General features: G+C 43.8%; 1 protein-coding gene across 1 annotated transcript in view; it reads right to left on the reverse strand.

Annotated features, from left to right (window-relative positions):
• Positions 1-2,903: 2,903 nt before the first annotated feature.
• Positions 2,904-24,765, reverse strand: part of abca4b (ATP-binding cassette, sub-family A (ABC1), member 4b) — a 101,937-nt gene continuing 80,075 nt past the window's right edge. Inside the window, exons 36-47 of the mRNA XM_067989577.1 lie at positions 24,589-24,736; positions 22,584-22,707; positions 16,630-16,759; positions 15,342-15,459; positions 15,193-15,255; positions 14,939-15,045; positions 14,566-14,707; positions 10,656-10,790; positions 8,610-8,713; positions 8,425-8,517; positions 7,542-7,791; positions 2,904-5,525 (exon numbers count right to left, since the gene is read on the reverse strand). Of these exons, the coding sequence (XP_067845678.1) occupies positions 5,352-5,525; positions 7,542-7,791; positions 8,425-8,517; positions 8,610-8,713; positions 10,656-10,790; positions 14,566-14,707; positions 14,939-15,045; positions 15,193-15,255; positions 15,342-15,459; positions 16,630-16,759; positions 22,584-22,707; positions 24,589-24,736 (1,588 nt within the window). The 3' untranslated portion in view covers positions 2,904-5,351. The remainder of the gene's footprint in view (positions 5,526-7,541; positions 7,792-8,424; positions 8,518-8,609; positions 8,714-10,655; positions 10,791-14,565; positions 14,708-14,938; positions 15,046-15,192; positions 15,256-15,341; positions 15,460-16,629; positions 16,760-22,583; positions 22,708-24,588; positions 24,737-24,765) is intronic.

The raw sequence follows: 24,765 nt of genomic DNA on the forward strand, positions 1-24,765 counted from the left end.
CAAGTATGTCCTTCCTTAATTAAGGGCACCAAAACTGTACGCAGTACTCCAGGTGTGGTCTCACCAGCACCCTGTACAGTTGTAGCATGACTTCCCTGTTTTTATACTCCATCCCCCTAGAAATAAAGGCCAATATTCCGTTTGCCTTCCAGATTACCTGCTGCACCTGTATGTTGACTTTTTGTGTTTCATGTACAAGGACACCCAGATCCCTCTGTACCGCAGCATTTTGTAGTATTTCTCCATTCAAATAATATTTTGCATTTTTATTTTTCCTCCCAAAGTGGATGACTTCACATTTTCCCACATTATATTCCATCTGCCAAATTTTTGCCTATTCGCTTAACCTGTCAATATCCCTTTGCAGACACTTTGTGTCCTCATCGCAACTTGCTTTTCCACCTATCTTTGTATCAGCAAATTTGGTCACAAGACACTCTGTTCCTTCATCCAAGTCATTGATATATATTGTAAATAGTTGAGGCCCCAGCACTGAGCCCTGTGGCACCCCACTAGTTACAGATTGCCATTTTGAAAATGACCCTTTTATCCCAACTCTTTGTTTTCTGTTAGTTAGCCAATCCTCTATCCATGCCAGTATATTACCCCCAACACCATGAGCTCTTGTGCAGTAATCTTTTATGTGGCACCTTATCGAATGCCTTTTGGAAATCCAAATATACTGCATCCATTGGTTCCCCTTTATCCACCCTGCCCGTTATTTCTTCAAAGAATTCTAATAAATTTGTCAGACACGATTTCCCCTTCATAAAACCATGTTGACTCTCCTTGATTGTATTATGAGTCTCCAAATGACCTGCTACTACTTCCTTAATAATAGATTCTAGCATTTTCCCAATGACAGATGTTAGGCTAACTGGTCTATAGTTACCTGCTTTCTGTCTCACTCCCTTCTTGAATGGGAGTGTTACGTTTGCGGTTTTCCAATCCGCTGGGACCTTTCCAGAATCTAGTGAATTCTAGATTCTAGAAAAGGCAGCAAAACTGTCTCAGTGGAGGAATGATGAAGAGGTTAATAAGCTCACTCAACTGGAGGTGGAGGGGAGGGATTCAGGTAAGCTCCCTCTTCCCTCTATCGGGGCTGGGATTTTGTGTGAGGGGAGGGAGTTTTGCTTCTTCCACTGAGCTGGGGGCAGGATGCATGCTTCCATTCCCCCCAACACAGAGAGTGTTGCAGGAGAAACCAGTTAACATCAAACTACAGGGTAAAGGGGCTACACTAATGGGAGGGGGGGCGGGAGGGAAAAGAGAGGAAGAACGGCAAACAATCTCAACATGAGGTTTGCGGGAGGATCCTGCCAGTGGTTTGGGAGTAGGGTGATTGTTCTTATAAAGCCAAAGTCTCCCCTCCCCAGAGGGCTGCAGTGCTGTTAACAATACAAATATTTTCCGCTAACCTCCGTTATGATGGACGTGGTATATGCTTTCAGTTGGGGTGGGGGAGGACAGGGTGAAGGGCTATTGGTGAGCAAGTAAATCACTCCTCTTTAGTTTGGAAGTGAAGTGGCCAGGAAGGAAAGCCAAGAATCAACTGTTGACCCAGAGAAATCAAAACTTGACAGGCAGGGCTGCCAGATACACGACGACAGAAATAGTGGGAGGCACGATGTGGGGGTTGGAAACAGGGACCAGGTAAAGAATCTAGGGAGTCCTTTAAATGCAAAGCTTATAAATATTTCAATAACTTCCAACATTTACAGCACATTAGCTTTTTATTCCACTGATTCATGTTCAAACTCTGCAAAGCTGAATACTTTGGGAATAGGCATCCCCCCCAGAGGTGAATATTAGGAATAGCATGCAGATTGAAAATTAGAGTCTAACATTATTTAATGTGCTGTCACATAATGTTACCTTAGACTCGATAAGAGCTAATCTGTCACATAATGAGACCTCACAGCACTGCCTGCAGGTGCTATTCCATTGGAATGTTATGACCCACCGAGCAATATATATATATATATATAAATGCGCAAACATATACACCACACAAATATCTACACATCCACACTTCCTTGAGGATAGCCCAATAATTTACACTTGATTAAATCTTGAGTATGTGTAGAACATGGATATTGGGCTGGAAATTGCTCACATCGGCCTGGCAAAATCCACAGCAGCCCCTACGAATGAAATGAACAAATTAACTTACCTAGGATCCAAGGTGTAGAATCGCTTGATTTAAAACACAAAATCAGCCCAGCTTCTGAACAGCGTGGGCTGAGACGCATGGGATATGGTGTGAGAATGGAAGCCTCGCCCACAAGCAGGCAAGTAAAACTCATTCAGTTAAAGTGAACTCATCTATGTTAATCTAAATAAAAATTTAACATACCTTATTATAAAAAGCCAAGCAAATGATTTAATTTAGTTAAACTTACAGAAGTTAAAAGTAAAAAAAAGTTTTTAATTTTTAAAATTTGTTTTTTAATGATCAAAAAATATTAAGAGTAATTTGACATTCCACATTAAAAAATTTTAATTTTTTTGTTGTTTCGCAGTCATTAACAGTCACCACGCTTTTAAAAAGTAGTGTACGGCTGGTATTTTCAAGCGTAACTTTTGGTGGCCTAAGTATCTTCGTTCCAGCTGGACAGATGGGTAAGTTTACGAATTTTTAATGATTCTATTGATTGTAATGTAGGTGGCCCTTTAATTTGGACCTGTCAAACTGGCCGGCGAACCAATGAGAGCAAGTTCTGGGTTTTACTGTGCATGTGCGCATTCACTAACTTGCACAATCGATTTGCTGGCGGTTGGAGAGGACGCCATTATGGAGCGGTGTCCTCAGGTGAGTCATTTCTGACCCAATATTTCATAGGAAAAAGCCCCTATTTATCCCACATGTTGTTTTCACAAAAATGTTGTACTCAGTGACACACTGGAGCCAATGGACTTGCTTTAATGTCAGACCAATAAAGAAGACATTTCAATGACCATGAGATACCATGTATGAGCTCTGTACAGATGGCACCATGCCATGTCCTGTAATGGCAGTGCTGATAATGTTAAACCACTCAAGTTAACTGGAGGTAACTTGGCCAGCTCCTTTTGTGATCATTCGTGATTTTGAACAGAGCAGACACAGCCAACAAGTCAAACAAAATGAACAAACTGCTTTGTTTATAAAGCTTTATGTAGTTCCTCTGAAGAGGAATGAATGGAAGCAAACCTGTATCAATAAAATTCAGAATAAAGATCTCAAAATGAAATGTCAATACATATCCAGTGTTATACTACACCATACCTGTGAGCACTCAGCCAATTGTAATATATAAAATGATTCTCAAATTATAAATTAAAACAAGAGTTTCAACCAATCAGATTGTTACAATTATAATTACACCGCGTGAGTGTTCAGACTGTAGGGTCTGTATAGTTCAGACTTGCTCTCCATTAATTTGAAATAATGACCCCGGGGAGTGGAATTACTATTCGCTAGTCATTAAAGGCAGCCACTACCATTTCTGTGGTCAGAAATTTCTGAGCCAGTCCCTCAGGGCTGTTGCTGCTAACACTTAAGGAATCAAGAGAAAGGAGAAAGCTAATTTATTATATACTGTAAACTACTTCCAGTAGAGATAATTGCAACATCTCTCACACAGGAGCCAATGAAAGGATCGGCTCAGCTGGCACTGCTCCATCCTCTTCACGTGCCAGTTCTGGAGATGCCATTCTTGCCTCTGCAAGAAGCAGTTTAGCCATATTATGAATTCATAAAATGCAGGAACTATCATTACAGGACTGCAGAGTGTGCAATGTAGTCAGCATCCTGTGATTGGTTTTGGTGCCAAATGCATCAAAAAGACTTCCATGGAGTTTAAAAATGCCGGATGTCGGACTGGGTACCACTCAGTATTCATTATCATCATATAACTACCAACATTGCTGATCACAGTGGGAAACTTCTGATCCCATCAGCATTTCTTGACTAAGATTTAATAAAGAATCATATTGTAAAAGCCCTGACTTTGTATTTAAGACATTCTCAGGCATGTAGTAACTCCGACAGTTTATTATTACGTGCAGGACATCTGTTCTCATTTCTTTTGCCAAAGGCATATTAACAGTGATATACTCAATGATAGAGTATGTAGCAGAATGCCTGCAGTTTATACCTTGTCAACATTTCTCCAGTGCGCAACCTATATTGCTTCATCTATTTTCACAAGAGCCTTTCAAAGTGAAAGATATTGCATTGAGTGGATTTTTTAAAATATAAAAATGTGAGTCTGTTTCTGTGTGAGAGAGAAGAGAGGGTTTTGGGCCAGGCTAAGGATATTTATTTGAAAGGAGCAGAGGTCCTATTTCTATTGACTATCTGTAGCTGACAGTTTCAGGTAATCACTTTAAACTGTGGCTGAAATTAAAACTTTATTAATTATTTTGTTATTTTAATCGAGGATATTTTTGACCCATAAGTACCTCTAAAAATCTAAAATGTATTTAAATCAGCAAATTAATATGTTCCTTCCGCTTCACCTTTTAATAGGTGATGTGACTCTAGGAAAGCTCTCACATTGGTGCTGATTTATAGGATTGATGTCAGGTCACTATCAATCAGGGTCTTATAGTTCAGGTCCAGAGAACAGGCTCTACCATGTACACATTGCACTGCTATTGCTTCAGCTATGGGATCACACATTATGGGTACAAGCTTTACAACTACTTACTGAGAACCCCCATCAAAATAGAACTATAGGGGAAGATTTCATCTGTGTTAGCTATAGCAAAATTGTAAACCTATTCTTTATATAAGTGTTTACGATGTAGTGCTCAGAGGAAATCTTCCCCCTAGGTTCTTTATTTAGGTTCAGAAAAGATTACACTGTGTTATTACAGGTCTCCAATTCTATTCCATAGTATTAAATATTAAAAATGTACAGAATCCCACTTTTGAGGATGTTATATGACAATGAACATAGGCAACAGGCATTTAGTACATAGAGATTTAATTACTATATATGCATGCTGTTGGTTATGGGGGATGCACAGCATTATAATGAATTTCTCTGCAGGCATCTATGTTACGACTGTGAGAAATGATCACAGCCATGCGTAACTTATAGCTATCGTAGTCAGTGACAGTAGAGTTTCCTTTAGAGTTAGACGTGCATGATCTGGAGATTGGCTGCTCACACATCTGCATGTCACAGACCTTGGTGTTACAGTTTGCTGATCCTGGTAATTGCAGTCATGTTGATACTGTAGAGTTGTCACATATGTGGTTTGTATTACTGAAACCACCCTGAGGAAAGATATCAGAGTCAGAGTATTTGTGATTTAGTCCATGTTGTGCAATCTGTTTATTGCTGTTTTGTTGGCATTCCTCAAGATTTTTTCTCCTTGTTTGACTCAGTAGTGGAAGGGTTGGTAGCATTTGGTTGAGCACATTTCACTGGAGCTGGTGTTACCTTTACCTCCCGTCTGGCCCCAGCAGCACGCGGGTGCAGATCAAGGTTTTCATCCTCAGGTGTTTGTTGTTTGGCAAAGTTCACGAATACCTGCGCAAAGGTGAATTGATCATTAACTGTGGTAAAGCTTGACGACAACACCAAGGCAACAAACGTGCACAAGGATTTGAGTCTGCAGCTAAGAGTACATCATTCTTAACTTAGAAGGATATTCTTCACTTAAAGAAACAACAACTTGCATTAATGTAGAAAAACGTCCCAAGGTACTTCACAGGAGCATGAGGAAAAATGGACACCAAGCCAAAAAGAGAGAAATTAGAAGAGGTGCTCAAAAGTTTGGTTAAAGAGGTGGGGTTTAAGGAGGGTCTTAAAAGAAGGCAGAGAAGTGGAAAGGTAGATGGGCTTATGGAGGAAATTCTAGAGTGTGGTACCTAGGCAGTTGAAGGCATGGTTGACAATGGTGGGACAAAGGGAGAGGAGGATGCTCAGTAACAGAGAGTTCAGGAGCAGTTGTTGGACTGGCGGAGGTTACAGAAATAGTTAGGTACAAGGCAATTGGAGGGCTTCAAATACATGGATGAGAATTTTAAATTTGAGACTTTGGTGGACTAGGAGCCAATGTTGGTCAGCAAGGACAGGGGTGGGGGAAGAACGGGACTTGGTGTAGGACAGGATATGGACAAGAGGGTTTTGGATGAGCTGAAGTTTTTGGAGAGAGGAGGATGGGAGGCTGGCCGGAAGAGCATTAGAGTAATCAAGTCTGGAAATTACTAGGGCATAGATAAAGATTTCAGTTGTAGATAAGCTGAAATAGGGGCAGAAGTGTGTGATTTTCGTGCTTGTATTTATGTAGGTGAAAATAGGTGGTCTTTGTGATGGAGAAGATAGGGATTGGAAACTCAGCTCTGGACTTGAACAGGACGGCGAGGTTGTAAAAACTCTGGTTCAGCCTGAGACAGTGGCTGTGGAGGGGAATAGAGTTGGTGGTGAGAGGATGGGGTTTGCGGTAGGGCCTGAAGAGGACGGTTTTAGTTTTCCTAATGTTTAGCTGGAAGAAGTTACGGATCATCCAGGGCTGGATGTCAGACAAGTAATCTGATCACACAGAAGCAGTGAGAAAGATGATGGAGAGGTAGAGCTGGGTGTCACTGTACATATGGAAGCACGTTTGCCAGTGATGTCACCACAGGGCAGCATGCAGATGAGGGAAAGGAGGGGCCAAGGATGGGCGGCCACCAAGGGGGATTCCAGAGTTCAGAAAGGAAAATTGTAAAAAATATGGTATGCAGTTTGTGCTTGTTAACGTTAATATTTGACTAATAGCCACATTTAATTAGGCATTGATTCATTCTCCACTTAATCGAATGGAAAGTTGCTGGTTAATAAACAATTTACACAAGTGTTACTGCATTAATATAGATATATATCACATTGAAGTTTAAGCCCATCACACAGTGAATTATTTTTGACTTTTACACAGACCCAAAAGCAGCTGTCAGAGTAAAATTGCCTTGTCGTTAATTATAAGGAAAGAGAATAAAGAGTCCAACTAGAGGAGCTTTTACACTAAAGGAGTGCAGCTGACTGCAGACACACGGGTTCCCCTCCCACCACCTCAACTGTATTTAACAGTGTAAACAACCCCAGGTTTAGGAGCTGAGAGTATCACACACCCATGATAATGTGAGTCAGCAATTCTGCCATTGGGATAAGGGAGTTGGTTAGAGTTGTGTGAACACAGGTTGCTGATAGCTACATTTTTGCTCTCTGTTGGCTCAATGTATAAAAGGGAAACCCAATGCACCTATGGAGACCCTCCTCTCCCCACTTCCCATGTCCCCTGCCCCCAGCACCCCCAGTCTGAAAGTCAAAGCAGAATAGCAGTGTGCTGACATTGCTCTCCTGAAATAGGATGCAGTGTCAAGTGGAAGAAGAGAAGCACGTTAGGTTCAGCTGGTATTTCCTAGTTATAACAAGATATTCTTGGATGTTGGCAGTGACATGGGATCGTCTCATTACAGCGAGAAAGTTTGAAAGAACAGAAAGATGTCGAGCGCCGATAAGCGTATACAAGAAGCAGAATGCTTCACGTATTGTTTCAGTTACCTGGTCTAAAGTTGTTTGTGAGACAGAGTATTCATCTATTCTCAGCTGCTCTTTGCTGGAGATCAGTAACTGGAAGATTTTGGCTAATGATGATGAAGAGACCTGATACTGGATTGTGCTGTGGTGTTTCTCTATTTGTAAGCTCTCGGGGAAGTTGCTCTCGAAGAATGCTTGAGCTGGACTCAGGTCGGGTGAAACTCCAGGCTGAGTCGCCTTAATCTTCAAAGTCACAACATAGCCGTCACCAAACCTGATAAAAGAGAGACAAGTCAGCAGTTTATAAAACTCCTTCCCAGTGTGTGAGCTCCTGCTATTGAAACTCACTTGATCATTGAGTTACATGCAACTCGTTAAGGAAAGGATATGTCTAATAATTAATAGATGGACAAAAATAACAAGTAAGAAGCCAGTCTTCACAGCTACAAATTAAGACAGATGAGTTGGGATGGGCCGAATGGCCTTCCTCATCCACATTTATCTGGTGAACTTGTGAAATGGGTCAAATGTGTATTAGATTATATCAGTATTACTGTAACATCAGTCACCCTCCCCTACAAATGATTAGAAGTACTGGAGATACACAGAATGCTTTCTTGCAGCTGTCAAAAATATGGACAATTTTAACAACATTCATCGTTTAAAGTCACAGGCGTGGATTTGGCTCTCCAGGGCCCAGGTGTAAGAGCTTGAAGGGTTTGTAATTGCTCATTTCAACTTGGGCACAAACTGCACACGATTCTCCTCCCATTGAAATGAACAGAAGGAAAATCGGGAGGGGTTTATGCCCAAATTTGCAATAAGCACTTAACGCCTTGTCAAAACCCACCCTGTAACATACCAATTCTGACAGGTAGCAGCACCACGGCAAGGAATTTGAACCTACTTGCTTTTCAAGTGCTGTATGGTACCCAGACACTTGAACTGTCCATTCACCATTATGGCCAATCTCGTGCAGAGAGCTTCACATTCTTCCATGCTGTAAGCAAACAGAAAGACCCGTCACTTCTGGACCTCTAGTGCAAGGGATTTGTTTAAGTTTAACAAGAGATTAAAAAGCTCCTCCATCACCTGTGTGAGGTCAACATTACAGCTCTTCCTTCTCGCATAACACCAAGGAGACAATTCCAGAGGAACCGGCGAGACTTTGGATCCAACCCTGTAGTTGGTTCATCCTAACAGAACATATTAACATCTTAGAAACATGTACACAAACCATACTACAGGTGACGGTTCATCATTTAATGATTACCTGACTAACATAGGATGTAAGAACACCAGGCTGATTGTTATGTTGTTATAAAAGTCAAATTATTTACAAAAAGGTGGCTGCTACTATAAAATTAACTTGTTTTTGTATTTGGGGAAAAAATGTTTCCTTTTTTTTAAGAAAAAAATTTGTTCTCAAGGATGTGGAGGTTGCTGGCAAGGCCATGTTTGTTGCCGAACCCGATTTGCCCTGAGAAGGCGTTGGTGGTGAGCCTTCTCCTTCAACCACTGCAGTCCTTGTGGTGATGGTGCTCCCACAATGGTGTTAACGCAGGGAATTCCAGGATACTAACCCAGCGACGACGAAGCAACGGGGACATATGTCTGAGTGAGGATGGTGCGTTAAATGGAGCGGAACTTGGAGGTGTTGGTGTTCCCATGACATTGTTGCTCTTGTCTTTCTCGGTGGTTAGAGCTTTCAGTGGAAAATTGAAGAGATGCAAGAAGCCTTAGCACATCTGTACTTATCTAACAGTAGCTAGGCAGATATTGTTATAGTATATGGTGAATATTCCCATTCTTGCTACAGGAGAGATTCCAAATGTCTTAAAACTTTGTTCTGGAGCTGGTAAGGTTTCATTGATAAAACTGAAAGACCAGGCCTGTAAGGATACTTTAATAGAGAAAGAAAGACACAATGCAATCTCGCTGAGGGAACTATTAACACAGTAATTTATATCTCCTGATGACACAATACCCAATATGTAACTTAGTGATACAAAAGGTCCCAAGTTCCCATACAAAAGCACCAGATCTCTTGCCTCTGCTCAAATGGCTCATCTTAGCCTGTTTGTTGCTAGAGGTTTCTGTGCTCCTAGGGAGGGGAATGATCAGCCAGGGTTTTCATTGTCCAGTGTCCCACTTATCCCCTCCCCTCTCCCCTAGCTGGGACATATACATGCATGGCTGTTGGGTGATGATGGTGATGTTGCCATGGTTAAATAGTTCACTCTGCGTGCTCACATATGAGGAATGGCTATTTGGCCAAAGCACCGGGGTCAGCTGGAACTAATGGACCTGTACTCCTGCAGCTCCTTTGGGAGGAGAAGGGAGAAATTTGGAAAAGCAAACAAAAAATAAAATAAAGATCAACCTGAAGCAGCTATATAATAATGCTGGAGTACATTGAGGCACGGTGGGGTATGAATGAATTATTCCTCCTCTCAGAATTATAGAATAATTGGGTTGAAATCATGGTGGGTGATTGTAACAAATGTGAAATTTCTCTGTCCGTTACATAATGAAAGTGTTAACTTGTTTAAAATAAATGGGTTTGCACCTTTGGTAAAATTGCAGACGAAAGAATTTATTACGAACATAGAATCATACAGCACAGAAGGAGGCCATTCAGTCCATCTGTGCCGGCTCTTTGAAAGAGCTATCCAATTAGTCTCACTTCCCTGCTCTTTCCCCATAGCCCTGCAATTTTTTTCCTTTTCAAGTATTTATCCAATTCCCTTTTGAAAATTACCACTGAATCTGCTTCCACCACCCTTTCAGGCAATGCATTCCAGATCATAACAACGCGCTGCATTAAAAAAAATTCTTCTAATCTCCACTCTGGTTCTTTTGCCAATTATCTTAAATTTGTGTCTGCTGGCTACTGACACTCCTGCCAGTAGAAACAGTTTCTTCTTATTTAATCTATCAAAACCCTTCATGTTAGCTACTAACACCACACCATGAGATTTCAGTCTTTGACATACATCACTAATCCAAGGGGAAGGTCCTGCAGTCATGTTTAGAGCAATGCTTGTAATTCTTCCTGAGCAATGACGCACAATGTCATTCTTCAGCTAGTTCTGAAGTGCTTCTGGGATTGGAGTAAAGAACCCTAGTGCCACCTACCAGCAACACAACAGGGGGGCAGCCGATGAGGGCAATGGCTGTGGAGAGTTTGCGCTTGTTCCCTCCGCTGTACGTGCCAGCTGTCTGATTAGCGTACTCAGTAAGATCCAGCTTTTCAATCCCCCAGTCAGCAACCTGTAAGCAGGATCGACAGAAATTTAGCACCTTACACATCAATGGTACAGTCAAAAGATCATTTTCTGGGGAATACCCAAGTGCTCACAGGCTTGAACGTTTCAAGTAGAGGTCATGTTTAGTTCACATTCTGGGCAGCGGTTGTTCACTCTAAACTAACAAGTTTCTGTGCATGGGGAAACTATATTCAGTAAGCTGTAGGACATTTTACCATGTTAAGGGCGCTATATAAATGCAAGTTGTTGTTGTATTTCAGAAATGAAATACTTTATAATCTATGTTAGTTTTGGCAGTGGTGCAGCAATGTTTCTCACAAGCCTCAACAGGAGAATGCTGTCCAGTGAGTCTCCAATGTTGAATATAAAGAATAGAGTTATGGAATTACCTATAGAACCAGAGCCTATTTCTTAGTCTATAATATTCTTTCTAATGGAATTCTCAAAAATGTATACTCATGTATATTTTTTTTATGAAGCCATTATAGATTTTGCTTGCAGGAGGAGTACACTGACACATCTAGGTTTCTTGGGTGACTATGCTTGTACTGGCAGCAACGTGGGTCAGGGATTGAGGCAACTGGTATAGTCTTGGTTTCTAGGGATTAATTGGGGGGGGGGGGGGAGCAGGGAAAGGGAGGCCCCAAATACCAGTCTAGAATATTCTACAGCAATAATAAAAAAAAATTTTAAAACATTTTTTTTTGCTGTACTTAAGAGACAAAGTAATTTTCAATCTAAGGATCTAAAGGCAAACTTTCAACATTGTAAATGTAATGTATTTCTGGTTAAAACTTTTGAAGTTTAACAGAATCCTGAACATATATCTTCAAATTTATGTTGCCTCCTCTCCTCCCAACACATGGGGCGTCATTTTAGCACCCGCTATCGGGTGCGTTCCTGGCGGGGGGGCTCTGAAAATCGGAGAATCCCGAAGCGGAACCGAAGCCCGCCTCAAACACGCGCACTTCCGGGTTCCCCGCTGACGCGCCGGCGTGCACGCACAGCCCCCGCTGGTGGGAATCCCGCAGGCAATTAAAGCCAGCGGGGTTCCACTTGAAAGTATTTATTTAGGTATTTCAGGTCATTAACTGACCTGATTAAGGGATTATGTGAGGAGGGGTGGGATTTTAGAGCAAACTGGGACTGTCTCCCACACTGGGGGAAACACTCCCAGGTCAAATGGACGTGTTGCAGCTGTCAGCCTGTGGCAGCTGCAAAGGTCCATTTGACAGGTGGGGGAGGGGAGACCCTCACCCATTGCAGGAGGCCACTCTGTCACTTGGGACAAAGTTTGGCCTCCACCACCCTCCTCCTGACAGTCAAAGTCACCAACCTGCACACTTACCCCGGGGTCCGGAGGCACATACCTACCTTGCGGACCCCCTCAGATGTACATCTTGCGGATGGGGGCCGCCGTAGCTGCAGTCATGACCTCCTCGGAGGGCGAACAGCATCACCAGCCTCGCCATCCACGCCGTCCACCTCTGACACGTGGAGCTCCACAACAGAGTGCTGTGACACATCCACCTGTACAGCAGGAGGGAGGGCTACCGCAGAGAGAGATGCGTTGCAGAGGGCACTACCCTCGCCACAGGGTCCACAGACCGAGGCTCAGCCTCCTGGACCACTCTGAGCAGCAGTGCACACGGAGGCTCAGAGTCACTCGACATGTAGTCGTGGACATCTGCAGCCTCTTTCATGCCGAGCTGCTCCTGGCTGGCCCAAGCACCATCTTCTTACCTGTCGCTGTCAAAGTCACCACTGCCCTCAACAACTCCTCCTCCGCATCCTTCCAGGGTGCAACCGGGGACATCGCCGATGTCTCTCAGTCGTCTGCGTAAAAGAGCCCTGCAAATACACCTCCACCCACTCCGCAGTGACACAATGGGTGGCATCAGTTGTGGGTCTTCATAGTGATCCTCAGGAGAGGGCATTATTGCACAAACCAGACAGGATTCGCGAAGACATAGCAGTAGTGGTGCCAATATAATATGTAATGTGAGTTGGTCAGAAATTCAATATAAGTAACACCCATGACAAACCCTCAAACACCCTTGTGCATCCTCTTCATGCTCACGACACATTTGCCTTACGCTGCCTACTGCACATATGTGATGCATGCCCTGTGGCTGCAGCACAGGTAGTGGCAGGTTGAGTGAGGCTGGCCATGAAAGAGATGCACGAGAGGGTGAGTATGAGATAGAGCCATGAGATTGTATGAGGATTGGGTTGAGTGGTAGTGGCGGGATGAGTACTGGCGAGGTGAGTAGGTGCAGGTAAGATGAGGATGAGGTTTGAGTGGGTATGAGGGGTGATGTGACAGAGTAGTGTTGGCAGTGCTGAAGGAGATGTGGGGTGGGGGCAGTGATGTGGCAGACGGAGTGTAGGGGAAAGACTACGTGTACTCACTTCGGCTGACCTACTGAGGTCATTGGAGCGCCTCCTGCACTGTATGCAGGTGGGCGATATGCTGGTTGCGCTGGTGACCTCCTCTGCCATCTCGAGCCAGGCCTTCCTGATGGCAGAGGCAGGCCGCTTCCTCCCGCACGCCGGGAGGAAGTACTCTGTCCTCCCCCTCCTCCTCACCCCATGTATTGATACCTGGAGAGAGGCATCATTAAACTGGGAGCAGCCTTCACCCTGGGCTGCTCCATGCTGTAATTTTTGCTATTTGTTGCAGCATCTGTCAGTGGAGGACTGCCCCTTTAAATAGAGTTCCTCCAGCTGACAGATCTTACTGGGCATGCGCAGCCCGCCCGATGCGCAGATCAGCAGTGGGGAACCCGGAGGACCAGGTAAGTGGATCCAATTAGTGGATTGGATGCTACAATCGCGCGGGAAGCTGACTAATTTCACCGGGCGCGTTACCCAGGCGCCCGATAGCCCCCCCGCCGAGAACCCGCAGCCCTGCTAACATCGGGCCCATAGTGTCACTGATGATGCCATGACCTATATCTGAGCTGTGCTTTGCTATTATTTTGAGTCACGTCTGTTCAATTCACACCGATCTTGGATCGTACAAATGAACTAAAAAACAAAGCAGTGCTTTGGCAATAAATTTGACGATTTTGAACTTTTTAGCACTGAGTTTTAACATGGAACGGCCAGATTTTGTAAAATTTATTTAAAAAGCATGAAATATTACTTTCATTTTCTTTGAATTACCTCATTCAACATTTGACCCAGGAATTAAAAACATTTCTATAAATATGTATTATAAATGAATACTAATTAACTAGAGAAGAGTTCAGCAGTTTATACTTATGTCATGTTGTCTAGACTCTTGACTAGCTCTGTACTCTATATGGTTGCTGCCCGCCAGTGCTATCACTATGGCAGCTCAAAATGGAACATTTATCTGAGATCTGTATCCTTCTCAGCAGTTAGAGGTCACAGGCAGTGAGGTTTATTTAATTCATTGTAGGGTAACCTCCTACAGCAAGATAACACAGCAAGCCCCCTCTCCTCCTTATACCCTGGTCTCTCTCATACCTGTGATGTGGAGATGCTGGTGATGGACTGGGGTTGACAAACGTAAGGAATCTTACAACACCAGGTTATAGTCCAACTGTTTTATTTGAAAATCACAAGCTTTCGGAGGCTTTCTCCTTCGTCAGGTGAGCGAGTGACACTCGCTCACCTGACGAAGGAGAAAGCCTCCGAAAGCTTGTGATTTTCAAATAAAACAGGTGGACTATAACCTGGTGTTGTAAGATTCCTTACATCTCTCATACCTGTGCTATAAGTCACAAGATAATAATCATTGGCTGAATTACCCGGTCAATCTCATCTTCCGGAATGCCGCGCAGGCGTGCGTATAATAAAAGGTGTTCACGGCCCGTGAGCAGGTCATCGATAGCATCAAACTGAGGACAGTATCCCATGTTCTGTTGGACATCGTCAATATGGGTGAGAATACTGGGGGAGATTCACAAAACAGAGGCAGATTCCAGTGAAAACAATGAATTTTAAGACAAAGCATAGTTATCAAAAGATGGTGTGTGGTTTTCAAGTGTTACGTTTGTACTAAACAGCTCAAAAAAATTAGGTCTCATTTTCTGATGGATTTAGTCAGAAAAGATCTAAATTTAATTTCTAATGACGTGTATTAAGATGCAGGAATGTAGCTCAGCTATCATTGCTGTATACCTGTGGCCCGCTACTGATGCTTCACCAGAGGTGGGATCTATGTCACCTGTCAGTATTTTGAACGTAGTGGTCTTTCCAGCACCATTGACACCCAGAAGCCCAAAGCACTAAAGTACAGAAGAAAAATACACCTTTAAGATAATGGGCAATTTTATTGTCCTGTTTATTTGTAATCAAACATGTATACTGAGTATACCAGTGCAGATAGTTTTTATATGGATGCATTACATAAAAATTTGAAGGATGAAACATACCTCTCCTGGCCGAACACCTACACTGATTCTATCAACAGCTGGCTTGGTTTTCCCCATGTAATACTGTGGGAACACAATTCAGCCTTAGTTCGATATATTAATATTTCTCACATACATCCACATTAACAGGTTGCTCGGGTTCCTCTCACCTTGGTCAGTTCCTTTATTCTCAGAATGTCATGCTTGCTCGTGCCTTGAATTCTTTTACGTTCCTTAGCTACTTCATCATCTTCTTCGATGGCGGGTAAGTTGCTGAGGCTTGATGGCCTGTATCAAACACAAAGACGTTATAACGCAGGTGCTGAAATAACAGCTAAGGGCTGATTAAAATGTTAATGGGCCAAGAATCGTGGGGCATGTGCCTGTGATTTCCTGATATGTGCGGCTGGTGGGCGAGGCTTCTAGCCAGCAGTGTGCATTTGTAAAATCAGCCCTCTAATCTGCAGATTCCATCAACTGCTGGCTACATTCATCAATGAAACAATCTGTGATGTTTTGCCAAACTGAGAATAGACGGAACACTCAAGAGAAAGACATGAATGTTGAATATGCCAAGTTTTCAGCCTATCCTTAGTTTCAAGACAGTGAAGGCACAGAGCTGTTTAAAGGTTTACAGTTTAAAAAAAATTAAATACAGGATATTAAGGGGGTGAAATTGGTCTGGCAGTAGCGCAAAACGGACTCATAGCAAATCGGCAGCGTGTTTTGCATCGCACCTGATTTCCTTTTCCTCAATGGAAGCCCATGTCATGCCACTGGTGTAGACCAATTTCACCCTGTAAGTTTCCACATCCGATCCTGCATCAAATCCCACTCACCCATCGCCCCTGTCCTTGCTGACCCACGCTAGCTCCTGGTCCCCCATCACCTCCAATTTAAAATTCTCATCCTCGTGATTAAATCCCTCCATGGCCTCGCCACTCCCTATCTCTGTAACCCCCTCCAGCCCTACAACCCTTCCAGAACTCTGCATTTCTCCAACTCTGGCCTCTCGTGCATCCCCTCCACCTCCTTCGCCCCTCCAATGGCGGCTGTGCCTTCAGCCGCCCGTGCTCCAGTCTCTGGAATTTCCTCCCTAAATCACTCCATTTCCCTCTACTCCTTTAAGTGGAATTCTCTGCCACAAATAGAATCATAGAAAGGTTACAGCACGGAAGGAGGCCATTCGGCCCATCGAGTCTACGCCGGCTCTATGCAAAAGCAATCCAGCTAGTCCCACTCCCCCGCCCTGTCCCCGTAGCCCTGCAATTTTTTTCCTTTCAAGTACTTATCCAGTTCCCTTTTGAAGGCCACGATTGAAATCATTGTTGAAACAGAATCAATAAATTATTTTAATAGTTGCTTGAAAAAGAATATTATACGATTTGAGGAGTGAGCGTGAGCAGCAATACAAGATGGAGGAAGGAAATGTTTTGCTGGAGAAACGTGTATACGTACGAGTTGCTGAGGAAGAAGCGGTACTGGATTAGGAGGTTCAAAATGAAGTACACGACTCCTTCAATTGCCATTGCAGTAAGATTCTTGCCAATAAACTCCCAATGGAACGGGTTAAAATAAAAATCTTCACCTGCAAAGCAAGATTCAGCATATTATCAAATAACCAGATAAGCTCATGAGTAGCTAACTGATCAGAACAATTCTGAAATAGTATTCATAAATATCGACTGATTTTTAATGCTGATGTTTCAGTGCACAATGATTATTGTCCTCAATTTCAATCTTTGGTCTGGGCTGAATTAGCTTAACTCAGTTAGGATGGTGATAAGGGCATGACAATTGGCTTCAGCATCCTTAGGAAGGGAAAATTCAGCCAGGATTCCTGTTCCGGGATGCTATCCAGTGGCTCCTATTTGAAAGTACAAGTGTCTGGATATTGGGGGAGGACAAGATTGGGCTCAGCAGTGATACGCCCACAATATTCCAGCCAAATAGCCTGATGACACTCACTGCCTAGACTCATACAAAGAATGGATCAGCTACTAGACAGCTGATGATGGTCCAACTGTATCCCAGCCTATGTGAGGGGGCAGATGTAAAGTAAAAGAGAAAAACATCGGAAGAAAAAGAAACAGCTGCTGCCACTGGATTTCAACAGTCTAGGGCTAATTTTCCTCTGCTTCATGCCCCCCCATGTGTACAGTTCATCAGGACAACAGACAGAGGATAAAGGAGTCGAAAGCCATACGGCTCGATCTGCACCCCTCTGCACTGGACACACATTTTCTGAGGCATCCCAGTCGTGGACAGCCATGAAAACTGGATGTTGGATGTTCCTGGCTGCCTTTCAGATTGGTGGTTACTTAAAGTGGTGTCAACAATCTCCTGGGACCAGGAAATTAGGGGAAGAAATTCAATAGGGCCTATTATTGGTAGCGTGATCTGCTATTAATCCGCGCCAATGGCCCCTGCGCAGGCAGGACGAGAACTTCGTCCGGCCTGAGTACTCACCGTCATGCTGCGTTCAAATCCAGCCTTGCACGTCAATTCAATGCAATTTGCACCTTCCACCAGCAGGGGGAGCCCCAATCTTTTAAAGGCAGGCTGTCTTTTAAACTCTCCTAAAGGTAGCTGGTACCTGTTATTTGCTGAAAATAACAGTCTGCTGTCTGCACGGAGTCTGAACCGAGATCAGACATTTCACACGTTAAACACAGACGCAGGTCCCGTCCCTATGTTTTCACACTGATGAGTTAAAGTATTGAATAAAGTTTGCGCACTACTAAATCCCACATCCTCCAATCTGCATGCCAGACTTCACCGATCTGCTGATCTGAATTTGTACCAGGCCTGTGAGAGAATGTGTACCAAGGCTCTCTGATGATGCACTAGAGACCTTGGTGCAAGAGGTGGACAGAAGGAGGGACATCCTATATCCGCCAAGGTTGGGGGGGGAGGTGGGGGGGAAGTATAGGAGACCTCCAAAAACAGTTACAAATGTCTCAGCAGCCAGAAGCAAGAGGCACAAAAGGTAGTGGGAGGCAGTAGAGGACAAAGTCAACGCCAGGTGCATAGCACCAGGAACATGGATGAAGTGCAGGAAGAAGTTCAATGCTTTGACACGAGTGGTCAAGGTGAGTGAGGTCAGCTGTCAAGTGGCGTCTCCTACCAACTACACCACTAGCCGCATCCACTGCTCCACACACTATAACCCACATCACCCACATACCAACAAACTCTTTCCATCAATACTCAACTCTTCCAATCAGATGCTTCCTCTCACTCTTACAAATTACCACTGTTGCAAGCCGCCCACCCACAACTCACAAGTCACACACACTGGCAGCTATTCAACCATGCCAGACACATCACCCAGACACACGTCCCGCTTTCTTGCAGGAGAAAGTGGCGCATATCAGGAGGCAGCAAGTAGCAGTGGCATTTAGCCCCTCAAGTCTGTTCCCGTTCAATGAGATCATGGCAGACCTGTGACCTAACTCCATATAACCACCTTAGCCCCATATCCCTTAATACCCTTGGTTCACAGAAATCTATCAATCTCAGATTTAGAATTCACATTTGAGCTAGCATCAACTGCCGTTTGCAGAACAGTGTTCCAAACTTCTCCCACCCTTTGCGTGTAGAAGCATTTCCTAAATTCACTCCTGCACGTCCTGGCTCTAAATGTTAGGCTATGTCCCCGGGTCCTAGTATTGAAGTCTAAGAGACCTCCAAAAACAGTTACAAATGTCTCTGCAGCCAGGAGCAATAATCCAGCCACTAACCTGTAAATCTTGCATAGTCCCTTTAAATAGCGCTGGTGGGGGGTCCTCCATGCACTCTAAGACACGTTCAGATGGTCGGGGTTAAGACTATGCATTGAGTTGAGCGTTAAGTGCCAAAATGGTATCTATCACTTTAAATCAGTGTTGCACACTGATTCTATCCATTTTCTCCTTACTTTACATACAGCCAGCATTCGGTATTTGTGCACGTGCTAACTTCTATACCAAGATGACGTCTGGTGCACGTCACGTTGGAAACATGCGTGCGCAGCTAAGAAGCCATCTTGGCACCTCAAGAGGCCGTGTTGCACCGAAACAACAGGCGCTACATGGCCCAATTTAGCGCCCATATTCTTTTATTTGCAGTGTGCAATTTGGCTGCTGTTTCTTAACGCTGCCAAAATACTGCTGTGAATGTGTTTAAAAACAACATCCCTTCTCCAATCTGGTGCACGCGTCGATTACTGATGATTTTTTTTTATTCGTTCATGGGATGTGGGCGTCGCTGGCGAGGCCAGTGTTTATTGCCCATCCCTAATTGCCCTTGAGAAGGTGGTGGTGAGCCGCCTTCTTGAACTGCTGCAGTCCGTGTGGTGAAGGTTCTCCCACAGTGCTGTTAGGAAGGGAGTTCCAGGATTTTGACCATGCGATGATGAAGGAATGGCGATATATTTCCAAGTCGGGATGGTGTGTGACTTGGAGGGGAACGTGCAGGTGGTGTTGTTCCCATGTGCCTGCTGCTCTTGTCCTTCTAGGTGGTAGGGGTCGCGGGTTTTGGAGGTGCTGTCGAAGAAGCCTTGGCGAGTTGCTGCAGTGCATCCTGTGGATGGTACAGGCAGGCACCCTGGACTCCCTAACCAGTGGGGCGTGTTCCGCACTCCTGACATGGATTGAGCACGTGCACACTGCATGCCATAATTGGACCCTTCAGCGTACGTTTCTTGCCCAAAAAACGGGCGCTGCGCAATGAGATTTCTAGCCCCGATTGTCTCATCCTGCCCCCCCAGACTTTTCTGCTGCCCTCGGCCTTCTTGCCAGCTAGTTGCTCTTGCTCCCTTTTGCAACCAGTGAGCTGCCTCTGGGCTACCACTGCCACCCACAGCTTGCAGGTAATACGCAAGTGAGGCTGGCGGACCAATTCTCTGTGGTCCTGTCATTGCCTCTTTAAGTGTGGATTGACTTCAAGCGCTATCTCATTTCTAGGCCTCAATCTCTCCGAGTGGCTGTCGCCTGGATTCCTGTACCTAATATCCAGGAGTTTAAACACATCACTTGCTGAACCATCTTGAACCAAATAGGCCTCAATTATTGAACCAGAGTTGTTGGAGCAAAGGAAGTCTGTGATATGTCTATTGGTAGCCTAATGCATTTTGTCCAAGTATTTCTGTTGCAGTTGTCTTGGCTATACCCTGTTGTTGTGCTATTCAATATACAATAACAATGGTGCTGGACTAGGATATAATAGGTCAGTTAAGAGGAAGAAGTTGAGCGAAGCCATGTAAGATTAACTAGTACAGTGATAAATGTTTGCAATGGTCTGGTGGCAGTGTGGTAGAAATGTTGGGGTTTTAAAAGATACAGTTGGATGTTGTGTTGGGAGATTTAGAACAATAGAAGATAAGCTTTGAAGGGCCAAATGGCTTGCTCTAGTCCTTGACTTTTCTTACGTACATATTACAATTTGAAATTGGGGGTGAGACATTATAACAACAGAAAGTGCTAGAGATGCACAGCAGGACAGGTTTCAGGTACAGGCCCTTCATCAGACCTGATGACGAGTTCTGACAAAGGGACTCTACCCAACATATTAACATATCTTTTCTATTTCAAATCCACTTTTTTTTTCTCAACATAACATAACAAAGCAACTTGCATTTATATAGCGCCTTTAATGTCATAAAACATCCCAAGGCGCTACACAGGAGCAATTATCAAACTCAACCTAGGCATGCAGCACAGTGAATGTGAAGAATGAAAATACACGTCTGTATTAGTGAAGCAGAGAGTCTGTTTCATTCTGCAGATCTCTGAATGGAGTCAACTTGCAATTTATAATCTCAATAACTTGGTTCCATGAGCTTTATGAATCAATAGGGAGCGGCCTCATCAAAGAGTTGTGGCCAACTACTCGGTGTGTGGAGCACATCTACTGTCGTGAGAACAAAAAGCTGGAGAGGGTGTTTGTTACTGACAAATGGGAAACTAGTGATGCTGGTCGCAGTTGTTCTGCCACTGTGGTTAACTATGGTCTCTCTAGGTCGTTGAGACGTAGTTACACTTTCAACATGCAGTTAACGGAAGACTTGATGCACTGTAGCAAGGGTCTACTAAAAGAAGCTCCAAAAGGATTAAGCTCGTTGTCATCTAGCCACAACAGCTCGATTTGTCTCATCTTCAACACTTGCTTTTTTCAACCTTTTTTTAAAATAAAAATCTAAGTTTTAGTTATTTCTCATTTACTAATGACTAAGTTGAACTCATCAATCAATTATTTTCTGAAATGCTATCCAGTGACAACATTATGATGGCTTTGTTGGTAACAAATGTTAATCATGTTGGTGCCCAGATATATATTTGCATTATGGGTGACATCATTGAGTGCCACTGGTTGATTGCAGCTTGGCTGTTGCAGGTCCAGTATTATCTGATTGCCCACAAACTCCCGGGATGGTAATACCAAATCTTCAGAAAACACCTGACTTCCAGACTTGAGGAGTTCCCAATCTCAGCTAAGCTGTCATCATAGAATCGTAGAAAGTTACGGCACAGAAGGAGGCCATTCGGCCCACTGTGTCCATGCCGGCCGAAAAAGAGCAATCCAGCTTAATCCCACTTTCCAGCACTTGGTTCGTAGCTGTGTAAGTTTCGGCACTTCAGGTGCACATCCAAGTACTTTTTAAATGTGATGAGGGTTTCTGTCTCTACCACTCTTTCAGGCAGTGAGTTCCAGACCCCCACCACCCTCTGGGTGAAAAAAATTCTCCTCAGTTCCCCTCTGATTCTTCTACCAATTACTTTAAATCTATGCCCTCTGGTCACAGACCCCTCTGCTCAGGGAAATAGGTCCTCCCTATCCACTCTATCTAGTCCCGTCATAATTTTATATACCTCAATTAAATATCCCCTCAGCCTCCTTTGCTCCAAAGAAAGCAACCCCAAGCCTATCCAATCGTTTCTCATAGCTAAAATTCTCCAGTCCTGGCAACATCCTCGTAAATCTCCTCTGTATCCTCTCTAGTGCAATCACATCTTAATGTGGTGACCAGATCTGTATGCAGTACTCAAGCTGTGGCCGAACCAATGTTTTATACAGTCATGCTTCTCCACAGGGAGGAAGACAAACTTGAGAGGACAAGTTAACCATTGCTATGCTTGTACCTCTGGTAGGTGGCTCAAAAGCGAGAGCAAGTTTCCTGCCTACAAGTTCTGTGTTGGGAAATGAAGCATAAACGGAACTTAAAATAGGGGAGGAAATTTACCTTAAAATAGTGATCTCATTTGTGTAATGAGTCCACAAACTTTATAATGTTTCTGATCAATGTATCACTCATATACGCAGAACATCAGAATCTGGGAATTGAAATACATTTACTTTCTGATTTTCTGTATAATCTAGACTAGAATTATAGAATGGTTACATCACAAAAGGTGGCCATACTGAAGACTCACCAAATCTTGCATATACATCGGTCACTGCTTGATTCATGGCCAGATCAATCAGACCTCTTCCCAGGCAGAAATGTGGAAATATTATCAGAACATTTTTCAACATTGCATTGAACCTTTGGGAAGCCTGGAAAAGAAAAAAAGTATTACTAGTGGAGTTTGGCTGCAGGCCAAATGAGGCACACGCTACTGAACCAAAGAGGAACATAGAAGAATACTGTGCATCACTGCATCATTTATCACCCTGTACCCTTGCCAGCCATCCATTATCCTGTATCAATGCCAGCCATTTATCACCCTGTATCCTTGCCAGCCATCCATTATCCTGTATCACTGCCAACTATTTATCATATTGCATTACTGCCAGCCATTTCTCATGCAGTATCACTACCAGCCATCTATTACCCTGTACTTTTACCAGCCATCTATTACACTGTATTTTTACCAGCCATCTATTACCCTGTGCTTTTACCAGCCATCTAATACCATGTACCACAGTCAGCTATCTATTGCTCTGTATCACTGCCATCCATCTGTACCACTGCCAGTGACCTATAGGCCAACAATACTGCTGGTCATGTATTGGAGGAAGACCTGGACAAAATCCAGGCTTGGGCTGATAAGTGGCAAGTAACATTCGCGCCATGCAATTGCCAGACAATGACTATCTCCAACAAGAGAGAGTCTAACCACCTCCCCTTGACATTCAACGGCATTACCATCGCCGAACCCCCACCATCAACATCCTTGGGGTCACCATTGACCAGAAACTTAACTGGACCAGCCATATAAATACTGTGGCTACAAGAGCAGGTCAGAGGCTGGGTATTCTGCAGCGAGTGACTCACCTCCTGACTCCCCAAAGCCTTTCCACCATCTACAAGGCACAAGTCAGGAGTGTGATGGAGTACTCTCCACTTGCCTGGATGAGTGCAGCTCTAAAACACTCCAAAAGCTCGACACCATCCAGGACAAAGCAGCCCGCTTGATTGGCAACTCATCTACCACCTTAAATATTCATTCCCTCCACCACCGGCGTAACGTGGCTGCAGTGTGTACCATCTACAAGATGCACTGCAGCAACTCACCAAGGCTTCTTCGACAACACCTCCCAAATCCACGACCTCTACCACCTAGAAGGACAAGGGCAGCAGGCACATGGGAACAACACCACCTGCATGTTCCCTCCAAGTCACACACCATCCTGACTTGGAAATATATCGTTGTTTCTTCATCATCGCTGGGTCAAAATCCTGGAACTCCCTACCGAACAGCACTGTGGAAGAACCTTCACCACACGGACTGCAGCGGTTCAAGGCGGCGGCTCACCACCACCTTCTCAAGGGCAATTAGGGATGGGCAATAAATGCTGGCCTCGCCAGCGACGCCCACATCCCATGAATGAATAAAAAAAAACCCTGTACCACAGTTGGCCACTTATTACTCTGTGTCACTTGTTTGAACTTTGACAAAACAACAGAATTGTAATTGGTTTGAAAGTTATTGAAGGCCCACAGATGTTCACAGATTCATTTTTAGAACCAATAAAATGTTTATATTAAATCAAAAGCAAAATACTGCGGATGCTGGAAATCTGAAATAAAACCAGAAGATACTGGAAATACTAAGCAAGTCAGGCAGCGTCTGTGGAGAAAGAAACAGAGTTAACGTTTCAGGTCAAGAACCTTTCGTCTGATGAAAGGTCATTGATTGACCTGAACCGTTAACTCTCTTTCTTTCTCCACAGACGCTGCCTGACTTGCTTAGTATTTCCAGTATTTTCTGGTTTTATTTCAAATTTTTACATTAGATGCAACTGGTTGAACATTTTTCTGAACAGAAACAAAAATAAGAGCCCATTCATTGGGTTTTTATTGTCCAGTCTTTTTGTCCTATCAATAAATATGGTTACCAGTTAAGTCACCAAAACAGTTACTCTTTTTTTCAGGTAAATGCTAAAAAAAGAAATACCTGATTGGTTCACATACAAAACCCAAGGAGAACCTACCCTGTTATTTTCAAACAACTCAAGTACAAAAGTGGCAGCACTGCCATTGATACCAATGAAGAGATTGATGCAGGACAGAGCCACATAGGCAGTGCTAGGAACACTGAACACAAAGGATGCTGGGTACATCATGGGAGTCACGGCCCATCTGGGAATAAAGGAGAGAAAGATGAGTCT

This window comes from Heptranchias perlo, chromosome 9 (assembly GCF_035084215.1).
Source record: "Heptranchias perlo isolate sHepPer1 chromosome 9, sHepPer1.hap1, whole genome shotgun sequence".
NCBI lineage: Eukaryota > Metazoa > Chordata > Chondrichthyes > Hexanchiformes > Hexanchidae > Heptranchias > Heptranchias perlo.